Source organism: Marmota marmota, unplaced genomic scaffold (genome assembly GCF_001458135.2).
Source record: "Marmota marmota marmota unplaced genomic scaffold, marMar, whole genome shotgun sequence".
Lineage (NCBI taxonomy): Eukaryota > Metazoa > Chordata > Mammalia > Rodentia > Sciuridae > Marmota > Marmota marmota.
This window is the reverse complement of record NW_025999924.1, coordinates 3,174,129-3,198,225: the sequence shown is the minus strand read 5'-3', so window position 1 is coordinate 3,198,225 and position 24,097 is coordinate 3,174,129. Positions and strand designations below refer to the sequence as shown.

At 34.1% G+C, this 24,097-nt stretch overlaps 1 protein-coding gene across 8 annotated transcripts in view; it reads right to left on the bottom strand.

The window, feature by feature from the left end:
• Pde4d (phosphodiesterase 4D) overlaps positions 1–24,097 on the bottom strand; it is a 1,424,195-nt gene that overhangs the window by 884,061 nt on the left and 516,037 nt on the right. For all 8 annotated transcript variants that reach the window (XM_048800091.1, XM_048800095.1, XM_048800089.1 and 5 more), the window contains one exon: positions 13,077–13,306. In XM_048800091.1, the coding sequence (XP_048656048.1) occupies positions 13,077–13,306 (230 nt within the window). The remainder of the gene's footprint in view (positions 1–13,076; positions 13,307–24,097) is intronic.

Here is a 24,097-nt window from a genome sequence, read left to right as displayed (position 1 = left end):
CGAGACTAACTGTTTACCCATAAAGGCGGGCTTTGAGAGCCTCACTTTGCTTTAAGACCCATTAATCTAAAGCTTCTAGGCCCTAAATTTTGCTTAATCTCAACCATTTTTCCACATATGAAGACCAGGCTCCCAGATATGGCTATGAAACTCTGCAAATATCCTTCCCCTACTTTTTCTTCCTGAAGTACTACAAAGTTAAAAGAAAATGGTATTCTTCCTTATTTCCATGAAACTGATACTTAGTTTTGCTTGATTGGTAGGTTCTGCTGGGGATCTTTTTTGGGGAGTTGGCTGCCAACAGATAAATGATTGCATAAAATTATCAGTAGTATTCTGAAGGGTCCCTCCCCATCACTGCCATATTTTCCTATTGGATTACTTGTGAACAATATCATGAATTTTACTTTTATCTATTATAACATACTCCCAGCACCTCAAACACTATTCATGATATACTAAGACTCAGTAGATACTTGGATCAATATAACTGCAAGTAAATCATGAATGTGACATTAATACAATTTTTAATTTTTTAATGTTTTAATTAGTTATACATGACAGTAGAATGAATATACACACTTTGATATATCACACATAGATGGGATATAATTTCTCATTTTTCTGAGTGTACATGTTGTAGAATCACATTGGTATTGCAGCAACATATATACATAAAGTAATAATGTATGTTTCAATCTACTATCCTTCCTATCCCCACATCCCCTCCCCTTCACTTCCCTCTACCTAGTCTAAGATAATTCTATTCTTCTCTAGTGTCCCCTCCCCACATTGTGAATTAGTATCTGCATATTAGAGAAAACATTTGGCATTTGTTTTTTTGGGATTGGCTTATTTCACTTAGCATGGTATTCTCTAACTCCATCCACTTACTGGCAAGTGCCATAATTTTATTCTTCTTTAAAGGTGAGTAATATTCCATTGGGGAATATATATATATATATATATATATATATATATATATATATATATATATATATATATCACATTTTCTTTATCCATTCATCTATTGAAGGACACCTGGGTGGGTTCCATAGCTTAGTTATTGGGAATTGAACTGCTGTAAATATTGACGTGGCTGCATCACTGTGCTATGCTGATTTTAAGTCCTTTGGGTATAAACCGAGGAATGGGATAACTAGGTCAAATGGTGGTTCCATTCCAATTTTCTGAGCAATCTCTTTCCATAGTGGTAGTTTATTGATTTGGATAAACACATATTTTCATTAATAGAAATGAAAGAGTAAAAACCCCCAATCCTGTTATCCAAAAAAATCAAATAATTTTCATCTTACTTTTCAGTTCTTAGACACAGACAGGCAAACATTTTCCTGGACTGTAACCTTAAAATGGATATATGTATGTATTTTGCTTTTCATTCAGATTGGTTCTAAATACTTCCATGTTACCAAAGCATTAGCCTAATGATCACCTTAATAATCCATGGTCCTCAATGTGAGTGTGAGTCTTCACTATCATCTATTCACTGTTTTGCCAACAGCAAAGGATGTCTTTGACTTAGAGAGAAATCCTATGGAAACAAAGATATTAACACTCATCTCATGTTTTTCCTATTGGATTGCATGTGAGCACTAAAATATCATGATTTTATTTACTTTTTATCTATTGTAACATACTCCCATCACCTCAAACGCTGTTCATGACATATTAAGACTAAGTAGATACTTAGATGAATATAACTGGAAGTAAATCACAAATGTGATTTTAATGCAATTTTAAAAATCTTTAATGTTTTAATTAATTATACATGACACTAGAATGCATTTATGTACTTTGATATATCATACAGAGATGGGATATAATTATATGGATACACATACCAGAGTTTATAAACCTAAATAAGAAGACATGGGTTCTGTTTTTCATTTGTTGTAGTAACCTTCTGAAAAATCAATTCACCTTCACATTTCTTCCTAAGACAAATGGAGCCCTCTTCTCCTTAGATCTCTGTGGAACATAATTAATACTCTTTGAACAAGGTATAAATCAACATAAATACAAGGGTATTTATAAATGTGTTATACTTTACTATGGATAAATCCTGGTCACAAGTACTATTTCAGGGGTATGGATTAAAAATTTAAAAAACCTCCAACAAGGTCACAGAAGAGACCAAAATAAAAACTGTGCTTGCCTAAACATCAAAGCTAGGTTTTAGCCCCAGGTCTCAACCATGCAATTCTGTGAGATAGTCTTCAGTGAAAATCAGCAGATCACAGGGTGCTATAAATTAAAGTCTGAAAATATTATGGTGCATCCAAGCTAAGGGGAAACCACAAGCACGTGCCTCCCTACTGTTTTCCTGAGGTCACAATCATAACCAGTTTACTAAAGAATGTTTTCAACAAATAGAATTTTTCTACCTAGAATTCATTTTCATTCTTGATTTTATTGCCAAAATTTGCAGCGTGATAAACTAAAATAATGCTTGAATCCCAGAAATAGTATTTAAGAATATTTAAGGAAGCAGTAGTTTAATTCAGGAAAGGAAATTCTCCAAAGAAAACTTAAATGCTAACTTGGAACACTTAAGTTGTTATGATAACTGGCAAAATAATTAGAGCTAGATATAAAAATGTTTGAAACAAATAATACTTGGCTGAAAATGATAATGCACATCTTTTTTTAAAAAAATCAGATAATCCTTCATATTCCATATCCTAAAATAAATCTAGGAAATAGCTAAGTAATTTGAAAGATGCAAAAGTCCCCAGATACCAGAAGCTGCTGCTGTTTCCACTAGATGCTGAAAGTACTAAGGAACCTACCAAAGAATACCATCATGGACCTATTTATTTGGATTAGGACAACCTCCATAGTTGTTTTTTTGTTGTTTTTATTTTTGTCTTTTGGTACTGAGGATTTAACCCAGAGGCATTTTACCTCTGAGCTACATCCACACTCCCACCCCCCCCTTTTTTTTTATTTTCAGACACAGTCTTTCTAACTTGCTTAGGGCCTTGCTAAGTATCTGAGGCTGTGATGCTTCTACCTCCATGGCCTTTCTGAAAGACTTTAGTGATACTCAACTTATCCTCTCTGAATGAGCATCGAACCATCCTTAAAAATATTTGAGAATTCAGTTCTCATAATCATCTTGGAGAACCATCTTGGACAGAAGCTCTTTTTCTCTGTTTTCTTTCAGTTTCTTGCCTCCATTTTGTTCTATGATTTTCTCCTCCATATTCAACTCTTGTTCTTCCCAAATCACTTGGTGAACAGACTTCCCTTCACTCTCAGCCTTTCTATCAGAGTCACCTTACATCCTGACTTCTTATACTTGAGGATGCCCTTTCCCAGGGAGTCTCAAGGAGAGGTTGCTCTGGGTCCGCCTGCTGCGGGGGTGAGTGTACTCCTGATTACTCACATTGACTGAGTCATTATTCCTTCTCTACCCTCTTGTGGAAACCTCCTCTTAAACCTCTATTCAATCAACTTCATCTCTGACTTGTGCCAATCCCCCTCATCACTGCGCTTCATTCATTGACATTAGCCCACTTTCTAGCACCTCCACATCTTGAGTCCTGCTGCTGTCCTGGGTGACCTTGATGTTTATATGGAGGAATCACTTCATGCACAAATCTCTCAGTTCCTTGACTATTTCTTTTCCACAGCAGTCTCCCTCTTTCCTGGTATCCTCCTACATCTTTTAAAATACCTTATGTTACCTCTAGCACTTAAAGGTTAAGGTTCAAACATTCTATCCTCCAAACAACCTTCTATCTCTTTGGCTTTTTCAGTTATTCTAATTTCACTTGTTGGATATCCTGGAGACTTCTAGAGACCCTGAACCTTTTCTATGTCAGTGCCTTATTATAATCACTCATTTCCACATCCACCTAATTACTTAACTCAAATCATCACTTCCTTCACTCTCTTGCAAACACCCTCAACTACCTTGTCCTGTTTTTCTTACATTGTTCTTGTTTTCCAGTTTGGTACCAACCTCACTGTTCACCTTCTCAGTGCTTATACCAAGGCTGCTTAGCATTATTTGAAATTATTCTAAAACTTCACGTATTTGGTTATATGAAAAATCAATGGCAACTACTATCAATTGTACTTCACATATGACTTACTGGTCTAGTCATGGTAATGGTTTTTATTTGTAAATACAGACACTGCTTAATCATCCCTAGACTTTGTCTCTGTTGTTTTCTCTGCCTTTATTGTCTTCTTTTAGGAATCAACTAAGATGTCAGTTCTTCACAAGCCCAGGTTAATTTTTTCCCTATGGTATCCCACATTGCTCCAGATTTCCTCAATCACAATTGTACATAAAATGTGAAAAAAAGATTGTTGTTATCCCTTTTCCTGTGTGTGTCCTACATGGTTCTATACTCTGTGAAGGAAAAGCAATGTTTGTTGTGTTGAATCTTTTGTCCTCAGTGTCTCAGCAAACACTATTTGTTGGATGAATATAAAGTGAATGCATTAATCTATGTCATATATGACTGAAGGGGTAGTCATATCAGTATTACTTGCATGTAGTCTGTTGTTCCTTTTTCACTGTATGCAATATATATATAGATATGTGGCTTCAAGAAATGACATCAATATGAATTAAATAACATAGAAATAAGAAAGCTGTAGTCACTTTTTTATGTGTGTGCATTGTATTAAGGATTGAACTCTAGGGGTGCTCTACCACTGAGGCACATCCCCAGGCCATTATTATTATTATTATTATTATTATTATTATTATTATTATTATTATTATTATTATATTTTGAGACAGAGTCTAGCTATGTTGTTGAGGCTGGCCTCAAACTTAAGATTCTCCTGCCTCAGTCTCCCAAGTTGCTGGGATTACAGATATGTATAAACATGCCTGGCAATAGTCACATATTCACAAGGACACAGAATCAACAGTGGAGAAATAAAGAGAGTACAAATATGAAATGTATTACCAAAAGATGGAAAAGTCACAAAAAGTCAATGGTGTTGTATAGGCATATGGTATAAATTCAACATCCTAAATCTTATTTGTATATGGTAAATTCTTTATGTATTCTAAAGTCCTTATTTTTATGCACAGTTTTAGACAATAGGGTATGTCTCTCTGTGTGATGATAGTTAATATTAGTCTTAATTGTTTTAGGAATCACATTATGGTAAAAGTCAGGACATCCTGAGACTGAGGTTCATTTGGAAATGTGGACCAAGGTGCCATCTTTCCCAGCCTCAGAAACATTAACTTTGGCATAAATGATAATAATCCATCGAATAAAGTAAATCTATAATCCAGAATGTTACCTAATGATATTAAATGAACTAACTAAATGACACTTATTTTGATTGAATTCCACAGATTTGGAATACATCTAAAAATACCTGACTCCAACTACTTCCTTTTTCAATAAAGGGAAGATTTTAAATGAATGAGAGAAATAAGTATGATAGACATGTAATTAATAAATTGTTATAAAGAATTATATAATCAACTAAACATTTCAGGGTAAAAGTGTATATAATATAGGAGGTAATATAATTTTCTTATGGTTTCTATTCTATTTATGAATTTTTTTTAAAAAATCTCATTGCTCTTATGTAGCATATATTTGTAGAGAAATAAGATTTTTATCACTTCATCCTTTCATAAATTTTACTTGAACATATTTTTCTCATTTTAGATTTTTCATAGTGATGAACTTTGCTCAATATTATTTGAGTGATTATATATGTTTATGAGCACATAATGATTTAATAAATACAATCCTGCAGAATGCTTTTACTCACTTTCTTCATAACAGGGTATTATAAAATGAAATAATGCTGTGGTAAAGAATTTTAAACTCCTCCCAAAGTGGTCAGTGATTAATTTCACATAGTTTTGCATTATATAAGGATAGTCAAGCAAGTTAGTGTTTATGGCAAAGAAACTGAGAAACCAAAGGATTTTTATTCTATGATGGAAATAAATAAGGGAAAGTGCTTTTCTCAGCTCTGTCCTGTGCTGGATATATTACTGTGTCCTGACTTTTCAAAGTGAAATAAATGGGCTCACTGTTAGAAAATGTGGGACACCCAACCAACCTATTATAACAAGTCAAGCTGGCACAACAAAGGATTGGAAATGGAGACCAGATGCTCTGATGTTGTAAATGCACAAATGGCTACTCTTTTTAGGACCATGAGAACCTGGTAAAATAGAGAACTTTGATTTATAAGAACAGACTCTTCCCTTGGTACAAGGTACAATACTGACACAGATATACAATAAAATATTGTGATGCATCATTCTTCAGTGTATCCTTAATAAGGATGCCAGAAAGTACTACAGGAGTAAAAAAGAATCACAATATGAAAAAAGTAATTGGAGTTTAATAATTATTGTATGAGTTTGTACATTGAGAACATAGTGAAAATAGTCATTTTTTCAAATTTCTTTAATGCCTGAGAAAAAGCAGTATACATATTTTCATTGTTTATTTTAGATGCAATTCAGGAATTACTACTTATTCTGGAAGTACAATGTTTTTCATCAGGATATTATATAGCCAGTGTGAAGTGTGCCATTACTTTTAGAGTCTAATTTTAATCTTGAAAATCACAAATTTAAAGTCCAAATAAGACTAGATTTAATTAAATCAGAATCATTGCTTTAAAACAAAAAGGCTGGGATAGTCTGTGAGTATCCTGAGAAGTTCAGACAAATACTATGCTGATACTTAGCATTTAAACACATATAGCCTATTTCTTCAAGATTATGAAAAGTATCACCTCTCCATTTCTTTGCATTGATTATGTTTAGAACCACATCAAGCTCAAGAATTCTGTATTTCTAAAGAATCTATCACAATCATGATTATATATCTTATTTTCAATCTTGGAAAGCTTTATCTAGTAGGTTATAGATTTCCCATATAACTTATTAGATAAGTCTCTTGAAAGTTGAGCACATACCCAATATAAAGTTGTGGAATAGGGAGACTGGGAAATATAACCCTTTAGCTTCATAAGTCCTTATGACCAGAATACCTCAAATATGAAACGTCCACTATTAATACCTTCTCAAGTTAGAACAAATTTGATACATCAGATGTGTCTGCTTGGAACACAATTGTTTCTTTCTTTCTTTTCTTTATTTTTTTTTTGTTTAGATTTAAATTTAGTAACAAAAAACTAACAGTTTTCTTTTTCGTTTTTCTTTTTTATGTTCTCTCTAGAATACTGTTTGTCCTCAAGAAGGCTAGGTGATAAATGGTTGATCAAAGAATCGAATGTCTAACTGGCATCTGGGGCCAGCCCCCCTGTGAATGACACACAGTTCAAGGAAGTATGTCAAGAAGATCCTTGTAAAATGAAGTCTTATATGACTATATCTGTCCCACTCTGCTGAGTAGTTAAATTTATCCCCGAGAGTTACATTTTCCTCCTTTAAATTCTTTGTTTTCTTTTCTTTATAGGACATGGTGATATAAATGTACCCAGTGTACTTCTCCAGACAGGTAATGGGACACCAGTGATGAGAAAGTGCTTGTAATATCCTCCTCCCACACATACCCCTGAATATACATCCATTCAGAGGTGTGTCATCCTGCCACAAGGGAACATCTTTCTCCTTGGCTTTCCTTTTATGATAGCTGACGCAGCCATGAAACAAAACTAGACAGACAGAGTACTACCTCCTTTTCCTCTTCCTCTGTGCCTTTTCTCCTGTGCAGGCAGTGATTGTCACCTGTGTGGTAAACTAAGCCCTCCTTAGAGTACCTGGCGGTACACAGACTACCCAGGAAGCTTAAGCCAGCAGCTGAGTCAGGGCCAGAAGGAGCTCCTAATTCCTCCTCCAGGGGATTCTGGGAGGGAAAAAAGATTTAGAAGTCAGGAAGCATTTACTTTCAGAAGTGACATGGAAGTAAGAAGGGCCTCCACTGTCATTCCAAACATGACTGAATAGGACTTGGAAGCAGAACATGTCAATGACAAGTGCCAAAAGCAAAATGAAGACTTTTTGCCACAATATGACATGTCCATAATAACTGTGAATTTCTGCATCAGAAAAAAAAAAAATTCGACTGACTCCTGTATCTGCTAGAACATCTATTTCCAACCCACAAGTTATTAGTAGGGGATTTTAAAATGTGATTCCAATAGGAAACAAACAACATCAATAATGATAATCACAATTTGTTCCAATACTTCTCCAATACCAGCGCAGCAGTAGCTGTTGCTGCTTTTATATATGAAGCACTTGCAAGATGCCAACAATAATACTGAGTATTTTGTCTTTACAGCAAACTCAGGAGGTAGGTAGGTACCCTGTTATTCCTACTCTCGCCCTTGTAAAATTAGGAGTGATTAAGTAACTTTTCAAAGTGATATGGCTTGTAAATGGTGAAATGGTGAGACAGGACTCAGGTTCACACCGTCTCCACCCAGAGCCCCCACTTACTGCCCGCTGTCAGCCACCCCCACACACATGCTGTCATTTCACTCTCAACTTCTCTTAGCCTGTACGCTTAGTGCCTGGATGTCCTATTCTCCAACACTGTATAACCAAGGGACCTATGTCCAGGTAAAGCTGCCCTTTGAGAAAAGTATCATACTTGTTATTTGCTTTCTCCTTTTTAAACTGGATCCACTTTCTGCTTTCTTTTTTCTTCTCCACCCTGTATACTGTACTCTCTTCTGTTTTTCATTGCTTTCCTCTGTTATCTGCCTATCCTCTTTTCTCCCACCTAATTCCATTGCTCCACCATCTCTTATTCTTATTCCCCAATATCTCGCGGTAACATGTTTTCTTCAAGGCACACACATTGAAAACACAACACATTCAGAAGCCTTTGGGGTTAGCATTGTATTAAAAGTAAACAGAAAATAAAAATGTAAGTTGTAATCAGAGAGGAAATATTCACTTTATGAAACATACATCTAATACAAGTCTTATGTCTAGAATATATAAAGTACCTCCAAAAATAAATAAGAAAAAACAAATTGGCATAAGACGACATACAAATATTTAATAATCATATTAAAAGGTAAATAATATCACTACTTATCAGAGAAATATAAACTTAGACCATGGTAGGATACTAATACACATTCACCAGAATGACCCAAATCAAAAGGACTACAAACACCAAATGTTGGTGAAAATGCAGAAAAAATGAGACTTCCATATATTGCTGGTAGAAGAGCAAAACAGTACCTCATTTTGGAAAGTTGATGGGCAATAGAAAATGAACATTTGCCTAACAATGACTTAATAAATTCTATTCCTAAGAGAAATTCTACACCCAGGAGAAATCAGTGCATATGTTCACAAAAATAATTAGCATAAGAAAGTACTCAACAGCTTTACTTTTAATATCTCCAAACTAGAAACAACACAAATGTTCATCAATCAATAAGAGTGTGAATAAATAAATTATGGTATGTTCATAAAATTGAATACTATATTATAATGGAAAGAAGAAACTGGGGGCTGGGATTGTGGCTCAGTGTTGAAGTGCTTGCCTAGCATGTATGAGGCCCTGGGTTCAATCCTCAGCACCACATATAAATAAATAAATAATAAAGGTACATTGACAACTAAAAAACATTTTTTTAAAAGAACAAACTGATGATCTATACACCGATATGAATAAATATTTTAAAAAATACATTTTGGAAGATAGAAGCTAGACACAAAGAGTATAACCATAAGATCCCATTTATATGAAGTTCAATAAGAGGCAAAACTAATCTTTTTTGACAAATGTCAAGAAATAGGGTAGTTAGTATATGAATATATAAATATCTCAAAATTCATCAGGATGTATATTTAATATTTATATATTTCATTGCATATAAATTGTAGTTAATAAAAAATGTAAATGGATTAAGAAGTATTTAGGTAGGAAATTATGACATTCCAGATTACTTCTTGCCAAATTCATAACATTTCATTAATAGCTGAACCTTTTGTTTCAAGGAGGATTGATAAAAAGCCAGGAAGCTAGAATGATCCTACCCTCTATGGAAAGCAAAATCATAGATGAATTCAAGGTTCTCAACATACCAGGTCTTAAAAATTCGATTTTGTGTTCATTTAAAGTTTCCAAAGTTGCTGAATACACACAACCTAACGTGTTAGGCATACCCAAAGGAAATTGTTAAAATGTGCATTTGAACATATTCATATTGCTGAGAAAACACTGGAAGTTGAATAATGAAAATGTTAATAATTAAAAGCCCTCTCGAATGCAGTCTCCTGACCATGAGGAAGCTAAGAGCTGCCATCCATAAAATTTAGTGTTGCAGGCCAAACATCTTTTCCAGACACCAATTACTTCCAGGGCCACAATGTGGCTCTCCAAAGGGGTAGAACAAGTCCCTATAACTCACTGCCCAATATATGACAGAGCTCTCTGCTGTGGCAATATACCAGAGGAAATGGCAAAAATGTTATGTTAAGAATGGAAAGAAAATAAATTTAAATGGCATGAGACATCTCCTTTACCATCAAAATATGCACATGCTAAGTAAGGTTCAGTATAGGCTGACAATGGGACCCGAGGACACCCTTAGGTTTATTAATGGTGAACTGGACTGTGGCCAACAGGGCTAGCTAACATAACCACTTCTGATGGCTCTGAAGGAATCGGGATTCCAGTTAACTGAATGGCCATAGAATATAACTCCTGACTTCACCTTCTACTTTTTTTCAAGGTTTAGACAATCCAGAAAATTATACTTTTGAATTTCTTATTACTCAATATTCAATTTGCAAATTACTTTTGCTTCCTAAGATAATAACAATCACTTTAATGAATCCTTAGTCTTTGTTTCTTGTTGATTGGGCATTCTTATATGTGATTTCTCTTGGCTGTCTTTTGGAACAGAAGTCATCCTTGTCTCATCTTCATAAAAGACAAATTATTTGCTTCCTAACACTGAATAAATATGTAAATGGTAACCATAATATTGCTCATACTTAATTTTTATGTTCTTGATTAAGAGAAAAGAAAATTTGAAACAACAGAAGTGCTAGGACATAGACAATTCTGAATACTGAAGTTCCTTGGTTCTTGGAAACAATTTTTTTAGCAACACATTAAAATCTAATTAAATAAGCCTAACTTTTACCTGAGATTTTTAATTATACATATTACCAAACTATAGGGAGATACTATTACTGAATCATTTTCTTTTACAAGCACATGGGCTTGAAATGAGAAATCATGTTTAGCCACCAAATTTTAAGATACCAAAGTTAATTGAATATACCAGGGGCTTAAATCAGTTCATTTAAATTTAATTATAATACCTTCTCCCTCAAATGTGGAGAAAGAAGACAATTATTCTAAGACAAACCTGGTATACAGAGAAGAGTTAATCAAGCCTCTACTATTGAATTTAAATGGCTCTTTTGAAAAATTGAACCTTAACTAGTATCTGAGAACTTAGATTTCAGGAGGTATCTCACCATTCTCTAAATTTTAAGAGTGGCTCATTGTGCCCCAATTGCTTATGCAAACAATGTGGTTTATGTTGAACACATACTTTCCTCCTTAGAAGTCTGGAATTTTGGTACATTCTAGTCAGAAGGTACCTAGCTAACCTCTTCCTAATAAAAACTCCAGGCACTGAGTTCCTGGTAGGCTGCCCTGGTAAAAGATATCCCTGATGAAAACCTTTCACATTGTTACTACTCAGTATTGGAGGAATTAAATGCATCCTGTTTTACTCCACTTGGAGAGTAGCTTTTGGGAGTTTGCATCCGTTTTCTGCAGATTTTGCCATGTGTGCCCTTTCCTTTTGCTTTAAATTCTTTTGCCATAATCAAAGCCAATAATATGACCAACTGATGAGCTCTGGGGGCTCCTCTTTTCTTTGCTTCAAGGTAAGAATTTGTTGCATTTTTATTTACCTAGTAGTAATGACCTGTGTCTTTTAATAACAAAAGTTCTTTGGATGGGTCTATAATAATCTAAACAGGTAAATTCAGTATCTTAGAGTCAAGTTACTGGCCAAATATTTTAGCACAACTTCCCTTTTAAAAATATTTTTAGTTGTAGATGGACACAATACCTTTGTTTTATTTATTTTTATGTAGTGCTGAGGATTGAACCCAGTGCCTCACATGTGCTAGGCAAGCACTTGATTTTTGGGGATGGTACCTTTTGGATTTCACTACAAAATACAAAAGGTACCACCCCTAAAAATCCCTTTAACTAGGCAGAGAATGAAAAATAATCACATTTGTAGCATAAATAGATTTGTTCATGTAAGTCTTATTAAATGCTCAATTGTCTGTCTGTGTGAGCCACTAGGTTTCATTTCCTCCCCCCCACCTTTTTTTCCTATCCAAGCTTCTTAAAAATGCAGCTGGCCAGAGTAAATAATGAATGTGCCCACTCTCCTCGTTTTCTTTTACATTTTTTAACCTGCTTATGTTTAAGAGTAAAAATTGTACTGGTAAATAGCAAGAAAAAGAAAAAAAAAACCTATGAAGTAGAAAGTTATTTGATAAGGATGTGACCTTGGCTGATCCTTTTATAAGAACTAACACTAAATAGATAGCCTTATGTTGAGAACTAAAACAGTATTATGGTAAGTAACACCTCAAAGTGTCAAAGGCCAAATTATTAAGCTCAGGAATATAATTGCATATTTCTTTTTATTCTAATTACAGTGCAATCTCTTCTTGATTCCAAGTTCGTTTTGCATCAATGAGCACTGCCTGCTGTTTCCACATATGTATGCCTACACAGTAATTTGTCCATTAGTTCTCATTTGTTAACAATCCTTGTATTAAATTACAAATATCCAATATTAATTTTCCATGTATAATTCCCTTTGCCTGGATGCTTATTAGCTTTCACCAATACATTTTCAATGCCTTCTTGTAAAATAATGGACTAAAATGCTTCATCCTGCAGAGTAGAGATGTTACCTGAGAAAAATCATCCTTTTTTCCCCCCTGGACTCCCAAAACACTATTGTCATCCTACTCAAATCAAGCAATGAGCCAGAAAAACTCAGAAGACCACAGATAACAATCGTCATCAAAAATATAAAACAGGGAAATGTCACCCGAGGGCACTCACCCACTGGAATCTGCAGAAGTGATAGCAATCAGTGGCAGGATCTTCAGAGGGAGGCTGGTGGGTCGTGGAATGTTCTCTGATTCACTTTTCAAGTCAGCTTGTTCCAACTGTCTGAAGGCAAGAGGAGGAAGCTGAATATTTCGGCATGAAAGTCTCCGCACAAGATAGGGTTCCATTCCCCGGAAAGGGTCTTCCTCTTCATTACTGGAATGCAGTGTTTCCTCAGAGGCCTATGAGTAAAGTTCAAGAAAATACACACAATCAATAAAGGCTCCCATGTTTATGGTTCATAATGGCTTCATACCTTCTCGGGGGGAAATTAACTTAATTTCACATTAACAATAATAGTTACTGAAAAGATTAGAATTTATAACTGAAGTTAAGTCTTATTTTGAAAGCAGTAAATTTGTTCACCAGTATATTTAAGAATAGTTTGGTTGAAACCATTGATTAACATCTTCAGTCATCTTAGAATTCATTAATTTTTTCATGAAATATATAAAATCAAAGGTAAATCAAAACGTTTTTCTACCTTCTATGAAATGAATTGCAAAAACATAATTTCCTTATATATCTTGAGTTATTCATGTCAGGATGTGTGTGTGTGTGTGTGAGTGTGTGTGTGTTCTCACATAGATGCCTATGAAAAGAGAGGTAGAAATTGACTCCAATTTTTTTCATACTTAGCACCATATTTGCAACACGTTTTCATACATCTCTAATATTCTCTTGCCAATTGCTATAATAAGAATTTCTGAGAGGGATTTTTAAAAAGGTATGAAAATAAAATCTGAATGCAGATAGGATTTAAAATGCACCTGAATTTTGAAAAATTTGAGCTACAGTACCCACATACAAAGGCAAATCAAGTCTAGAATCAAGTAGAAAATTTAGTATTTTTATTTTAATTGAGAAAAATGTCCATTACATGAACAATAATTATTTCTAAGTTGTTAAAAAGTCTGCCTGAGTAACATTTATTATATTCACATACTTAGAATTATAGTATCATCAAATGCTACAACACGCTTCAGTAGAGTGCTAGGTTTTTGAATACTTACCACTTTACCAGTTGGGTTTTGGTGTGTGTGTGTGTGTGTAACAGGGATTGAACCCAGGGGCACGAACTACTGGGCAACATCCCAGCACTTTTATATTTTATTTAGAGACAGGATCTTGCTGAGTTAGTGCCTCACTAAGTTGCTGAGGCTGGCTTTGAACTTGAGATCTTCCTGCTTCAACCTCTGGAGCTGCTGAGATTATAGGCATGTGCCACCATGGCCAGCACCACCTGTGTTGTTTAATCTAAGGAGTAAGTTTCTTTCTCATAAAAACAGAACTAGTATTTACCCATAAGAATTAAATGATACATGGATAGCTGATTGCCTGTAATGTGCTAAGGAATGGTAAAGGGCGATTTTCTTCCCTTCTGAGTTTTATAAATGAAGAAACTCACCCAGAGGCAAAGTACCTTCCTGCAAACTAGCTTTTGGTTATAAGTTAAAACTGCATGAACTTTGGAGCATTCAGAACCAGAATATAATCTTTATTGCACTCCTTATTATACCACTATCTTGGATCAATTAACTTGAGCTCACTAAGGTTATTTCTCCAAAAACCAAGATAATTTTCTCTGAAAATTGAGGTAATATTATTTACCTCTTGAGATCATGGTTTGGAGCAGGTACAAAGAATCATAAGCACCCACATCTGGCTCAGTTTGTACTCAACAAAGTGGCTGTTATTATGATTGGAATCCAGTCTAATTCTTTTTTTTTTTTCCATAGCACTATGCTACCTTTGATGCTCATTCTAACCTGGTTGAACCTGGTTGATTTCCAAATAGAAAATGTGTCTCTTCCTGTTATACATCTTGAAAACTATGAAAGCAACAATGGACTATTCAGCCTTGCATTGTGTTGTCTAATTTTATGGATCAAAAGTAAAATACAAGAATACCTAAAAGGTGAAGAAGAGGTCTAAGCTAAAAGAGAGTTCATTTATTTCAAATCCCAGACTTGAAGATCTAGATTCTGAGAATCTGTGCTTTGAAGAACCCATTTGCTTTTTAAAATGACATCAATAACAGTAATTAAATATATTTACTGAATCCCTTAAGTGGTGCTATGCTTTACTTCTACCATCTTATTTAATTGGTATTAAAATCCTGTGAGATAACTCCTCTTTTCTCATTTTACACACAAAGGAACAGAGATCTATTAAATTACAGACCTTGGCCAAATGGCCACATGGCAAGTAGGTCGACCAACTATCCCTGTTTGGTGGGAAATTTCTGATTTTAGCCATTTAAGTCCTGTGTCTGGGAAAACACCGCACTATCAAGCAAACCAGGATGGATACTCACCTCCAAGTCAGGATCCAATTTCAAATCTCTTTGAATGAACGCCTGATGTTACACTCCCTAAACAGGTGCAGGGTGTACACAACTAGACATGAATAGAACACATGCTAATTCACCACAACTTTATAAACTTCACACTTGCATTTTTTTGTTAATTAACAGAATGGAGGTCAAACAATCCTATGAAAACATTCAAAAGTCATGGTAATATCTGAGTAAATCAGGAGATAGAAATTTTAGATCCTGCTATACCAGTGATTACTCACGTGGTCTTAAGAAGTCACTTAACCCAGACCCTTAAAGCTTAGGTGGTAACAATTCATGGCAAAAAATAAAATGTTTAGTGAATTTGCAGATATGGAAAATAAGGAGAAAACACATGCAAGTCACATTCTTAGCTTTTACATGGGGAAAAGAAGCTGCATGTGCATGAGAAGTTTATCTATGAACAGAACTGAAAACTGACCCTACTCTTGGGTTGCTAACAGGTCATAATTAAGTTAATGGCTTATGTGTATGGATAGCTTTCTTCAAAATGCACATAGAAAGAAGAAAAACAGATGAGTCTACCAAAGCTTTGGTCACACTGAATGTAGCTAGCTGAAGTTCACACCATTTTTATTAGATGCGTAGATATCCACTGTGAGCATTTGCAAATGGCAAAAATGCTTCATATAACCCAGGTTATTTGATGAATGACTTAATGTTTGTGACATTCTCTTTTCAATAAAACTGACTCAAGGGGTAATTTCTTTTGAGAGAATCATCGCTATTAAAAATAAAGTTTATTTATTTATTTTTAAAAAAAAATTTTTTTTATTGTTGGTTGTTCAAAACATTACATAGTTCTTGATATATCATATTTCACAATTTGCTTCAAGTGGGTTATGAACTCCCATTTTTAGCCCATATACAGATTGCAGAATCACATCAATTACACATCCATTGATTTACATATTGCCATACTAGTGTCTGTTGTGTTCTGCTACCTTTCCTATCCTCTACTATCCCCCCTCCCCTCCCCTCCNNAAATTCATATGGAAAAATAAAAGACCTAGAATAGCAAAAACAATGCTAAGCAGGAAGTGTGAATCAGGCAGTATAGCGATACCAGACTTCAAACTATACTACAGAGCAATAGTAACAAAAACAGCATGGTACTGGTACCAAAACAGGAGGGTGGACCAATGGTACAGAATAGAGGACACAGAAACCAATCCACAAAACTACAACTATCTTATATTTGATAAAGGGGCTAAAAGCATGCAATGGAGGAACGATAGCATCTTCAACAAATGGTGCTGGGAAAACTGGAAATCCATATGCAACAAAATGAAACTGAATCCCTTTCTCTCGCCATGCACAAAAGTTAATTCAAAATGGATCAAGGAGCTTGATATCAAATCAGAGACACGCTGTCTGATAGAAGAAAAAGTTGGCTACGATCTACATACTGTGGGGTCGGGCTCCAAATTCCTCAATAGGACACCCATAGCACAAAAGTTAATAACTAGAATCAACAAATGGGACTTACTCAAACTAAAAAGTTTTTTCTCAGCTAAAGAAACAATAAGAGAGGTAAATAGGGAGCCTACATCCTGGGAACAAATCTTTACTCCTCACACTTCAGATAGAGCCCTAATATCCAGAGTATACAAAGAACTCCAAAAATTAGACGATAAGATAACAAACAACCCAATCAACAAATGGGCCAAGGACCTGAACAGACACTTCTCAGAGGAGGACATACAATCAATCAACAAGTAAAAATAAAGTTTAAATTCAAGCTCACATATTGTCAGTTTAAGCCCAAACTTCCTGTAGGTACTTTATTCTTGATCATAAAAATGATTAAGCAATAGATATTTATATTCTAACATTTTCGACTCAAAAACTGTATAACAAGTGATCTTTTCACACTCCAGGTCAATGTGTTTCAATTATACTAGAGAAATAAAATGGAATAACTTTATCACGTAGAAGGCAGGAGTTTAAATGCCCTTATTTTGGAAAGAAATATAAATCTAACCAACAGAGCAATACATATCTTGTATTATTGCCAGAAAAAAATGGTATTTTTGCAAGGAGTTCAGGAAAAAGATATTATTTCTAACATCCTAAAGCCCTTATTTCTCAAATCATGGTACTAAACTCCCTGCATTAGAATCAAGGAAGGTTCTTGATTTATTCAGACTCTCAGGTCCTCTTCCAGATATGCATAATCAAAATCTCTATGATTACAGCCTAAGAGTCCAAATAAATCTCCACTATGATTCTTATGTGTACTAAAATTTGAGAACTAATGGTTTTGACATTTTAGACATAGTCTAATAAGATTATCTGGCAAAGATCTAGCCACAAAGACATTCATTGCAGCTCATTTATAATAACAAATAACTGAATGTAATCTAATTGCTACACTGAAGGATTGGCTTAATAAATTTTGATGCATCATATGATGAAATACTATGATAATGTTATAATAATGCAGAAGAATATGTGATTATGTTTATGACATAATGTTGAGTGTAAGAACAGATTATAGAGTGATCTCATTTTTATGAAACAACATCAAAACAAAAAAGTCACATAGTCATACAAACATTCTGGAAGGATATAGCCTAACTCCCTAAAGTAGCTCTCTGTTTAGTGGTATGAGTGGTTACTTTGTTTCATATCTTATTTCTTACAAGTTTCTATATTCTCCATGACAAAAATGTTTTCATTGAAAAGCACATGAAAGTCTCAGCAATAAAATGAAACAAAGTTCACTTTGCTATTAATGGGACTTAAAAAACCACTTGTTCAGCTTCAAAATATACAATATCAAAAGAAAAACACTAAAATATTTTGGATGAATTGTTTTATTATAATAAAATAAAAAATTTCATGATAATTAGCCAATTTATGTGGAATAGTTGACAAACAAATAACTTTAATGTGATGCTTTTCACTGTTAGAATAAATACCCCTTCAAAACATATACTTAAGAAAGAAACTCCATACTATTACCACATATTATGGATAAGTATTAAATCTGTGATTATTATTATTATTTACTTTTTTGTTTTCTTCAGTTTCTAAGCAATGTATAATTAATTTCTCTGTTCTTTTTTTTCATCCTTTTAAAGTAGGTTGCAAACCACACACACACACACACACACACACACACATACACACACAATGTCATGAATATAATACTCATATGCATTATATGAAAGAATATTTATTTTTAGACACACAGCTAGACCACACTTCCAGATTCCCTTACAGGTAGATATAGACATGTCAATGAGTGTTTTATTACATGACTGAGATGTGTGTGACTTTCACATGTGACTAAAAAGATTGTGGATACAATCCTCCAATTTGACCTCCTTCTGCAGTCCCTTGCCATATGTTGAAGATAGTAGGGTCACAGGGTGAAAGAAGTTATAGTCCTTTATCATTGATTACAGGAAAGCCACTTGCCAATCACAATGCTTTATTTGGGCTGCATGAGTCACAAGTAGTCAGTATGGGTGTAAGTCACTAAAATTTGAGGGATTCTTGTTATAGGGGTCTATTTTGCATGTATAGGCACTTCTATATTCTCTGAGTTCAACCTATCTTATTCATGATATTATTTCCTGATTGATTCCTTAAGTAAGCAGTTACTGAGCACCTACCACCTTTCAAGCCTGTCTTGGGTGCTAGACATACACAGGCAAATTGGCACTTTCTTTCTTGTAAGTGCCTTACTTAGGGAGAAAGTAGAGAGATACTCACCAGAATATGATAAAAGCTGTAGCAGAGACTTAGGGTTCTTTAGGAGTATTTAGGTGGGCTTTCTCAAGCATTTCTTTCTAGCCAGATGTAACGTCAGTGAATAGAGAAAACTTGGATTGTCTGAGGCAAATTAAGATCTATGATTAACCCATAAACTGGACATTTCTCTTTTGATTCCTCCTTTCTTTAATGATTTCTGTTGTCTCACTGCTGGCTTCTCTATTAACTCTTAAATCTAGGCATTCTCCAATGTGCTATCCTTCAACCATTTCTTTTCTCACCCTACACAGTCATGTTGAAAATATTATCCAAGACAATGAAACAAATACATCCTGCTCTCTTATTTATGACTTCTAGTCAGTCATCAGCCTGCCAATTAAAGTGTAATGATATGCTAATATGTCAATTTCCTTTCACAGTCTGGACACATGGACAGGAAGGAAGGGAGAATGCCCAAACATTTGTATCCCTAGCACTCAACCAGTCAGTGCCCAGGACAAAGCATGCTAAATAGATCTTGTTAAAGAGCTGAATGAAGCAAATAGACAAATATTTTCATTTCTTCCACTGTAAAAGGTCAGGAAATGAGGAAATTATTATTATTATTAGATGTTGGGTTTTTTAATATTTATTTTTTAGTTGTAGCTGGACACAATATCTTTATTTTATTTATTTATTTTTTATGGGTGCTGAGGATCTAACCCAGGGTCTCACACATGCTAGGCAAGTGCTCTACTACTGAGCCCCAGCCCCAGCCCACATGTTGGTTTTAATAGTAATGTTGTACCTATTCATACAAGTAAAGTATGATCAATACTCATACATATAACAAGGAATTTCTTAAAGAATTCCAAAACTTTGGCCACTCAAATTGCTTCAGTCTCTCTCCATGTTTGGACCTTTTGTCAAAGACAGTCATCCCTCTGTATCCATGGGATTCAAATCTGTGGATTCAAAAAAAACTGTGGAGCAAAAATACTCAGAAGAAAAAAATTATATGTGTACTGAATGTATAATAAATGTATAGTCTTTTTTATTATTCCCTAAACAATACAGTATTATAATAATCTTATTATATTAGGTACTATAAATAGTTCAGAGATTATTTAAAGAATATGGAAGAATCATATATGTTATATGCAAACACTATACCATTTTATATGAGAGGCTTGAGCATCTGTAGATTTTGGTATCTGTGGTGGTGGGAAGTCCAATTCCCCCATGGGTACTGAAGGATAACTGTGAATGGGCATTATGATAAATATTTTCACCTAATTAAAAAAAAAGAATAAAAGATTTTAGGTACTCAGTGATTCCAGGGGACCTACACTGTGCAGAGCATTGGAGGGGTGAGCATTTTAAAGAGTGGATAGGTTTCCAGAAAGAGGACAGATTAAGCTGAGGATAGGTGCTTACCATTTCCAATGTGATATTTCTTTTTTACCCTCCAATTAGTTTGCCGCAAATCAAGCTCCATGAAACATGTCCCTTTTTATAGTATAAATAAGATAATTTTCAAAAACTGAATCAACTATGATAACAATGTAAAAAAAGTACTGTCACAGCAAATTGAAGATTACACTTGCAATCTAAAAGAAATATACTGGCATTAGGCGTTGCCTATATATATTATTCTTTTATATCATCATTAAGTCCTTCACAATGTACTGAAGTAATAACTGATAACCATCCTTAAGATTCCCTAAACCTTATGACGAATGTTTTTCTCCTTATCTCATTACTCATTATGTATGTTTTATCTTAAAATTAAATGCTAACTTTGCCCAAATAATCTTAATTTAAAAAATCACAAATCAAGGCAATCAAGAGAAATACCTAGGTCTTTCAATATTGGAAAGGACATCATACTGAATCAACACAATTTGTCTTCAAATGGATATTTGTATACTGATAAAGAAAAGACACTCTTGTAAAATGAATTCCATCTAAAAATGAAAATTTTCACCTTAGGTTAACATAAAGATACCACATAATTCTCAAACATTCACAGAACATAATCCAAATATAGGCTGTGATTTTATGCTGATTAGAAGAGACAGAAATCACTGAAGTTTTCTAAAGCCATTTCCTATATCTCATCAAAACTTCTAAAAAGTTCCTAAAAGGAATAGAAAAATTTCTCCTTCACTAATATTCTCATCAAAAAGAAAGTCTATCTGAAACTCTAGAATTCAATTAACCTTCGGTAAATAGCATTGTACCTTTCCTGGGTGACCTTAAGAAAAATGAAGTCAATTTTATTTTGTTAGTAGAGGAAGGAAAAACATGAATTCTACCAATTATTACCTCCAAAATGAAATACAGTAATAGAATCACAACTGTAAAAAAGAACCTAATATTGTTTACAATTTTTTTTTCTTTTTAGCTCCTAAAAATCATGTCTTCTAAAAATGTAGATTAAAATATAGCTAGCTTACTCTTTTGGTATTTTGAAAAATCTCTCACTTGAGGAATTAGGTGTCAACAGCAACCTTAAGAGAAATGCAAAGAATCTACTGTTTTCATTTCAAGTTTTATTTAAATACCAATACAAATAAAACTATTACAAACACGAAACAAAAAAAAAATTGAAACCATTTAAATAAAGGCATTTATATGTCTATAAAGTTAGAATAAACTAAGAAAGATCAGGTAACCATAAGGTATTTCATTTGTAAATTATGAATTGAAAGAATTTTTCTTTTAAGCCTACATCCAACATGATAGTCAATGCTGCAATGTGACGTTTATTTTTGTTAAAATAAGAATAAAAATAACACAAGATGATCCTCATCATCCCCTATTATTTAGCATCATTAATAGTGTTTATTGTATTACATGTTCTCTCTAGATAGCTACATTAGATTCTCACTAGAACTACATGGGCTACTACTTCCTATTTTACAGATTTGGAAAATTAGGCTTAGAGAAAATTAGACTTAAGTGTCCCAAAGTGACACTTCTAATAGGTGGTAAGTCTAGGTTTACTGATACCAAAACTCATGGTTTCAATCCAAATGAAACATTTTCCCCATTTTTCAAGAACATTTGACTAATTCAGTAAATCAATGTGGGGGATAGAAATAAGAGGCCCAGGAACATAACAGTAAGTCTTCAGACCTCAGTGTTGGTTGTGAATTCTGAAATATCTATTTAATTCATTTCTAGTCCTTCTCAGTGATAGCCCCAAGGCCAGTTGTCACTGACCAGACGCCCACTGAGAGAAGGATCCCTCCAAGGACCTCAAAGAGGCCACACCCATCTGCACACCTCCTATTAGGCCTGCCATCTGTAGAACCTAATCCTGACATGGAACTTGTTACATGCTATCCCTGCAGAATAAAGGCCTGCAGGTTGTATAGTATTCCCTGGGATGAGACAGGATTTACTGTGTTCAAGTTCCTGATAACAGGCCTTCCAAATGTGGACTGCATTGCTGACTTAGCAGCAGACTTGTGACCTAGCTCAGACCCCAACTGACTATGATCCTAAAGGCAATTCCATGAGCCTTGGTACCTAGCAGAAGGATGTTGCCAAAGCAAGTCTGTTAAGACTAGAAGAGGTGTTTACTCCTTCAAATGCACATATCTAATGCAAGTTTACATCAAAAGAAATTTTAAAAGTTTGCATAACTGACCCTAAAGAAATAAAGAACTAGGGGCTGGAGTTGTGGCTCAGCAGTAAAGTACTCACCTAGTGTGTGAGGCCCTGGGTTCGATCCTCAGCACCACATAAAAATAAATAAATAAAATAAAGGTATTGTGTCTAACTACAACCAAAAAATAAATATTTAAAAAAACAAAGAAATAAAGAACTAGAAATTGCCTGAAAGAAATCAAAATTATCATCATAAGGAATCTCAATAAGATATAAAAAACATGGGAAGACAACTGAATACTATCAGGAAAATAATATGTGAACAGAATGAGAAGATAAATATAAACCATAAAAAACAATTAAAAAGAAATTGTGGAACTTATGAAGACAATGATAAAACTGAAAAATGCATTAGAGAGTTTTGACACTAAATTTGACTGTGCAGAAGAAAACATCAGAAGACTTAAAAAGAGATCACCTGAAATTAGCTAGCTAGAGGACCATAAAAAAAAGAATGAAAAGAAGTGAAGAAAGCATAGGGACATATAGAACATCATTAAGTGAATGAATATGTAAACTATGGAAGCTCCAGAAGGAGATGATAGAAAAGGGGAACATAACGTTTTTTTTAAAGAAAACACTGGCTGAATTTTTTTTTCAAATCTTTGGAAAGATATGAACACTTAAATTCATGAACTCAAAGAACTCCAATAAGATCAACCCAGAGAAGATTACCCTGAGATATCATATTGGCAAAAGTAAAAGACAAAGACAATACAAAAGCAATAAGAAAAAGAGACTCATCACATATCATAGGCTGTCAGAAGAAGTCTCAAAAGAAAGCCTGAAGGCCAGAAGGGAAGGGGATGATATAGTTCAAGTGCCTAAAGCAAAAGTGCCAACCAAAAATTCTATACCCTGCAAAGCTATCCCTTAGAAATGATGAAAATATAAAGATGTTTTAGACAAACAAAAGAAGGGCTTCAATACAAGACCTGACTTTACAAGAAATGCTAAAAGTTCTTTAGGAGGAAATTAAAGAGTGATAAATAATAACATGAAATATAGGAAAGTTAAAAACTCATGAGAAAAGTACAGTCAAATTATGAATGCTCTAATCATAATAATTATGTGGTCATTTTAACTCTAAGTTAAAAGCTAGAAGACTATAGTATTAAAAGTAACTATTTTCACAGTAATTTGTTAGTGTATATGTGATATGAAAAGAGGGAAAGTGTAATAAAGGTAGCATAAAATGGGCTTTGAGTTAATGTATAGAGTTTTTTTCAGTGCA